Here is a 6,422-nt window from a genome sequence, read left to right on the forward strand (position 1 = left end):
CCTATTGGAATGCTCTCTCACCGTTTCGCTTCCTCTAAGCGACAGAGATATTGATAGGCGACATTCTGTCTCCTCTGCTCATCCATCTCATCGGCAGTGAGACGCTCATCTGGACAATTCAAGAGAGACGATGCCAGGTCAAGCGCAGACAAGAGTTTAGGTTTTGTTAAAAATAATCATCATCATAATTTAAATTAAAATATTTCAATTAAGATTTCATAAAACTTAGTAAAAATATTCCCCGGATTTCCAATGCCAGCAGCCTCTCAGCATCTCCTGCGTTGTTTTTAGCACATATTTTGTACCACTGGAAATGCAAGACAGAGCCACAGCATTGGTGGTGAAGGACAATTTTTTAAAACTGTCGGTTGCAATAAGCAAAAGGTTTCAGAGTAACAGCCGTGTTAGTCTGTATTCGCAAAAAGAAAAGGCTGCATCCGATGAAGTGAGCTGTAGCTCACGAAAGCTTATGCTCAAATAAATTGGTTAGTCTCTAAGGTGCCACAAGTCCTCCTTTTCTTTTTGCGAATAAGCAAAAGGCGTTTGCCAAAAATCAGAGTTTTTAAATATGGTTTTCTAACCGCACTCTCCCATTTCAGCTCTTAGATTTATGCAAAATTTATGCAAAATTACTTTTTAATATCAACAACAGTATGAATTTTATGTTTTGGTGGCCACAGCAGCACACTCTGCCCCAGTCCCATGTCCTGCCTCGCTGAGTGTTAGCAGAAATTAAAAGCAACAAGCTTCTATCCCCACCATGGAAAATACCAACTCATGGACTTTAAAGTCAGAAGGGACCATTATGATCATCTAGTCTGACCTGCTGCATAGCGCAGGCCACCGAATCTCACCCACCCACTCCTGTAACAAACCCCTGACCTATGTCTGAGCTACTGAAGTCCTCAACTCGTGGTTTAAAGACTTTGAGGTGCAGAGAATCCTCCAGCAAGTGACCCGTGCCGCACGCTGCAGAGGAAGGCAAAAAACCCCCACGGCCTCTACCAATCTGCCCTGGAGGAAAATTCCTTCCTGACCCCAAATATGGTGATGAGCTAAACCCTGCGCATGTGGGCAAGATTCACCAGCCAGACACCCAGGAAAGAATTCTCTGTAGTAGCTCAGATCCCACCCTAACTAGTGTCCCATCACAGGCCATTGGGCATATTTACCGCTAATAGTCGAAGATCAATTAATTGCCAAAATTAGGCTATCCCATCATACCATCCCTTCCATAAACTTATCAAGCTTAGTCTTGAAGCCAGATATGTCTTTTGCCTCCACTCCTCTTGGGAGGCTGTTCCAGAACTTCACTCCTCTGATGGTTAGAAACCTTCATCTAATTTCAAGTCTAAACTTCCTCATGGCCAGTTTATATCCATTTGTTCTTGTGTCCACATTGGTACTGAGTTTAAATAATTCCTCTCCCTCCCTGATATTTATCCCTCTGATGTATTTAGTGACGTCATCTAGGGTTATAAATCACAAGCTGGGTGAGGCAATGCCCACACTGCAGAGAACAGTTGTACATTGCTAGAAGGGGGAAGGACTATCACATGACTTAATAACCCTTTCCATCTAACGGCTACTGTGCTCTGGCTGGCTACTTTCTTTTTTACATGTAAACAGATCTGGTTTTCCCTTCCCTCGCTGCATGGCCAGCCAAAAGAGAGCGCGTGAGCTGGGTTAACAAGTCCCTGTTGTACTCAGTCCATAGGTCATATTTAAAATGTCTTCAGCCAGATTTGTATTTTTTGCATTCACACACGTCTTGTGTGTTCAAATCTTCCCAGAGACAAAATCAGACACACACACACACTCTAAGGTCAGGGTTTTGCCATATGCCCTAGAAATCTTGCTAGCCCTTCCCCCCCCCCCATCTCCTGGCTCCTGCTGTGTATTGGCTACCATCTGAAAGGGCTCTGCCCTCATGGACATCCTACCCACAAAATATTACCCCACCCCAACGCTCCTCTCTTTTTGGCCCCGTTTCCATAGTATCCAAGCACCTCACAATACTTATTCCCTCATCACCCCCATAGAGTGCTATTGTCCCCATTTTACAGATAGGGAAAACGGAGGCTCAGAGCAACTAAGTGACTTGCCCAAGGTCACACAGGAGGTATGTGGCAGAGGAAGGAGTTGACCATGGGTGTCCCAAGTTCTAGACTGACCACTAGATCATCGCCTGACTCTAAGGAGAGACAGGAATCACCCAACAAGACCCACAAACTCTACCCTAACTGGCAACTGTCAGTCTGTCTGTCCATTTCAGGGCCAGCACTCTTTCCCCCACCCCCAGGTTCCTTTCTGATTATCCATTCTGGACGCTGTTTATCCTGTCAGCCCTCTCAAGCCCTGTCCACACACCACGGGCTGGCTGGTCCAAACCCACCTCTCTGCCGGATCCCAGCCTGCCTGTCCATCCTCTGGCACCAATCCCTGCAGCACCCCGATTATCTGTGCCCTGTCTACAGTCAGGTCACTGGTCCCTCCCCCACCGGTGTGTCTGCCCCCTCCTGCACACCCAGACCTGTCCCCTGTCTGCCCTAGGGCCGGGACCACAGATCCCTACACCCATCGGTTCCCCCACCCCATTGTCTGCCCCCACCTGCCTGCACCCACCAGCCACTCCCCTGTGTCTGTCTGTCTGTCTGCCCCTTCCACCACACCCCTTCCTGTCTGCCCCCCGTCCATCAGCCTGGCTGCTTGTCCCCTCTCCTCCCCTGCCCCACGCCAATGTCTGCCCTTCGCCCCTCCAGCAACTCCCCACAACTGCTGTCCATCAGTCTGTCCCCAGGCCTGTCTGTCTGTCTGTCCCCTTCCACCCCACCCCTGTCTACAGCCCCCCACTGCTCCCGTCCATCAGCCTGGCTGCTCGTCCCCTCTCCTCCCCTGCCCCACACCAATGTCTGCCCATCGCCCCTCCAGCAACTCCCCACAACTGCTGTCCATCAGTCTGTCCCAGGCCTGTCTGTCTGTCTGTCCCCTTCCACCCCACCCCTGTCTACAGCCCCCCACTGCTCCCGTCCATCAGCCTGGCTGCTTGGCCCCTCTCCTCCCCTGCCCCACGCCAATGTCTGCCCGTCGCCCCTCCAGCAACTCCCCACAACTGCTGTCCATCAGTCTGTCCCAGGCCTGTCTGTCTGTCTGTCCCCTTCCACCCCACCCCTGTCTACAGCCCCCCACTGCTCCCGTCCATCAGCCTGGCTTCTTGTCCCCTCTCCTCCCCTGCCCCACACCAATGTCTGCCCATTGCCCCTCCAGCAACTCCCCACAAGTGCTGTCCATCAGTCTGTCCCAGGCCTGTCTGTCCCCTTCCACCTCATCCCTGTCTACAGCCCCCCACTGCTCCCGTCCATCAGCCTGGCTGCTTGTCCCCTCCCCTGCCCCACGCCTCTGTCGGTCTGTCCCCCTGCTCCGGTCTGTCTGTCTGTCTGTCCGTCCGCCCGCCTCTCCCCTGCCCGCCCGGTCTCACTCACAGCCCGCCCGGGCCGGCCCGGACTCGGCCGCCGGCTCCATCCCGCGGCGCTCGGCTCCGCCCGGCTCGGGAGTCGGGATTTGAATCTCCCGCCGCCTCCGGTCCTCCCCCGCCAGCTGCTCCGGGACACGTGGCTGCGCCGCGCGGGAGGCTGGGGGATGTAGTCCTGGGGGGCTGGGCACAAAGGGGGACGGGTTCCCCGGGCACAGTGGGGTTCCCTGGGCACTGAGCGCTGCCAAGGGGGGGAGGGTTCTCCTGGACACAGGGGGTTCCCTGGGCACAGCTGGGGGGATCCCCTGGACACAGTGGGGTGGGGAGTTCCCCTGGACACAGGGGGGTTCCCTAGGCACAGCTGGGGGTTTCCCTGGACACAGGAGGGTACCCTGGGCACAGCTGGGGGGGGTTTCCCTGGACACAGAGGGGTTCCCTAGGCACAGCTGGGGGTTTCCCTGGACACAGGAGGGTACCCTGGGCACAGCTGGGGGTTTCCCTGGACACAGAGGGGTTCCCTAGGCACAGCTGGGGGTTTCCCTGGACACAGGAGGGTACCCTGGGCACAGCTGGGGGTTTCCCTGGACACAGAGGGGTTCCCTAGGCACAGCTGGGGGGTTCCCCTGGACACAGGGGGGTTCCCTAGGCACAGCTGGGGGTTTCCCTGGACACAGAGGGGTTCCCTAGGCACAGCTGGGGGGGTTCCCCTGGACACAGGGGGGTTCCCCTGGACAGGGCGGTCCCGGGGCACAGCTTGGGGGTACCCAGGGCACTGGGTACAGCCTGGGGGGTGGAGGTAGTTTTGCAGTCCCCAACCCCCCCCCCCCAGGGGCTCATCTGCTGCCTGGCTCCATAAACCAGGCTCCAAATCTACCCCTTTCCCCACTGCACCTCCCTGCCCCATGCACCACAGCCAGGGGCCCATAGGATGTGTGAGGAGGGGAGGGGGGGGAGTGCTAGAAAGGGGCAAAGAGACTGTTCCAACCCCTGCTCTCAGTAGCCCCATAGCATGTAGGGAATGGGGGGGCTGTCTCTCCAGGGCAGGCCGGGTGGAGCAGCTTGCAGAATGCAGCTGCTGCCACTGCATCTCTCACTGGCATTTGAGTCCCCTGCAAAACAGCCCTTACATTAGTGGGGAATAGAGACCTCTCTCTCCTCTAACATCTGCACCCCTAATATAAAGCAACAGAGAAGAAGCAGATCTAGCGGCTAGAGCAGGAAGAATGGGCAGCAGGACTCCTGGGTTCCAGCCCCACCTGTGGGAGAGTGGGGTCTAGTGGCTAGAGCAGGGGACTTGAGAGTCAGGACTCCTGGATTCTGGGACTGACTCACTATGTGAGTTTGGGCAATTCTCTTCCCCTTTCTGTGCCTCAGTTTCCCCATCTGTGAAATGGGAAGGATGAGAGGGTGCCACAGCCACTTAATTCTTCAAAGCTGTCACTAATGCTGCGCCCCATGGGGCCACTCAGAAGCTTGCAGGGACAGAACTGAAACATGGGCCCCCTCTGTTCTAAGCCCACAGACCCCTGCCATTTGAACTACAAGAGAATCTTCATTAGCTTTTAGCAGTGTAGGACCTGTGACACACAGCTGAGCCCTTCTGATTCCACCCAGTAGAGGGGCAGCAGACCGCACATGCTAGCCAGTTCCTTGCAGCCGTCACCTACCTCGCAGGGGTGATGTGAGGTTTAATTAATTAATGACTAAGGAGCACAAGTGAGAATGGCAGGGTGTTATGCTCACTCTCTTAATACACCCTAAAGGGCTCCGATGTTGTCAGGGTTATAATGGAGGCAGGTGATTGTGCTGCTTTTTCAGGTTGTTTTGTGCTGTTCATACAACCATGACCTGGAACAATGCAGAATGCAGGGCTAGATCCATCCCTGGGGTCAATTCCACTGGAGCCATGGGAGTTACACCAGGGCTAACTCTGGCCTGTGATTCTTTGTGTCTTCTTGGAAAGGGGCCTGTCTTCCGCACCTGTCAGGCATCATGTCCCTATTTGAATGAGCTTGAGCAAGGAGTTGGCCTCCTTTGTTTTACAAAACACCCTGCAAAAGCCACTGATTAAGTGACCCATGCTAATCCTGTTGGCTTGCACACTAAATTACCCGGCAGCTCCAAGGGCTGTGGGTATATCCCTAACCCCCACACACCCTGCCCAGCGCTGGAAGTCAGAATGCCAAAACTAAAGGAAGGAGAAGAGAATAGCCCTACAATTAGACTGAGAGGCAGTGTGGTCCAGTGGCCTGGGGCTCCGGAGATTTAGGGGTCTGTTCCTGACTCTGCAAAAAGAAAAGGAGTACTTGTGGTACCTTAGAGACTAACCAATTTATTTGAGCATAAGCTTTCGTGAGCTACAGCTCACTTCATCAGATGCATCCATGAAGTGAGCTGTAGCTCACGAAAGCTTATGCTCAAATAAATTGGTTAGTCTCTAAGGTGCCACAAGTACTCCTTTTCTTTTTGCAAATACAGACTAACACAGCTGTTACTCTGATTCCTGACTCTGCCACTGACTTGCTGGGTGACCTTGGCCAACTCACTGCAGCTCTGTGCCTCAGTTTCCACACCAACCTTTTGTCTTCTCTTGTAGAGTGTAAGCTCTTTGATTCAGGAACCTGTCGCTCACTGTGTTTACAGACAGCACTGTGCTTTGCCCAATGGGGCCCTGATTTCAGATGGAGCCTCTACGTGTTAATGTAATACAAATGATAGCAGAGCTCGGCCGTTGTGCAAATCTCTTAATGCCCTTTGATGGTGGCGGAAGACAGAGATATGCAGCGGATGGTGTCTCAGGAGAAGAGCTACCAGCTCCCTTCCAGTGGCACCAAAACAATAGCCAGACCCAGCTGAAACTCCCATAGAAATGCCGGGGAAGCAGCACCTGATGGCAAATCCATTGCTTATGTGCCGTGAGTTTGATGGGTCGCAGCCATCCGCAAAACCA

At 53.8% G+C, this 6,422-nt stretch overlaps 1 protein-coding gene across 1 annotated transcript in view; it reads right to left on the reverse strand.

Annotated features, from left to right (window-relative positions):
- IQGAP3 (IQ motif containing GTPase activating protein 3) overlaps window positions 1-3,605 on the reverse strand; it is a 45,527-nt gene extending 41,922 nt beyond the window's left edge. The window contains exons 1-2 of the mRNA XM_037883354.2: window positions 3,483-3,605; window positions 22-109 (exon numbers count right to left, since the gene is read on the reverse strand). Of these exons, the coding sequence (XP_037739282.1) occupies window positions 22-109; window positions 3,483-3,522 (128 nt within the window). The 5' untranslated portion in view covers window positions 3,523-3,605. The remainder of the gene's footprint in view (window positions 1-21; window positions 110-3,482) is intronic.
- Between the last annotated feature and the right edge of the window lie 2,817 nt (window positions 3,606-6,422).

The sequence above is a fragment of the Chelonia mydas genome, chromosome 24 (assembly GCF_015237465.2).
Source record: "Chelonia mydas isolate rCheMyd1 chromosome 24, rCheMyd1.pri.v2, whole genome shotgun sequence".
In the NCBI taxonomy this organism is placed as follows: Eukaryota; Metazoa; Chordata; order Testudines; family Cheloniidae; genus Chelonia; species Chelonia mydas.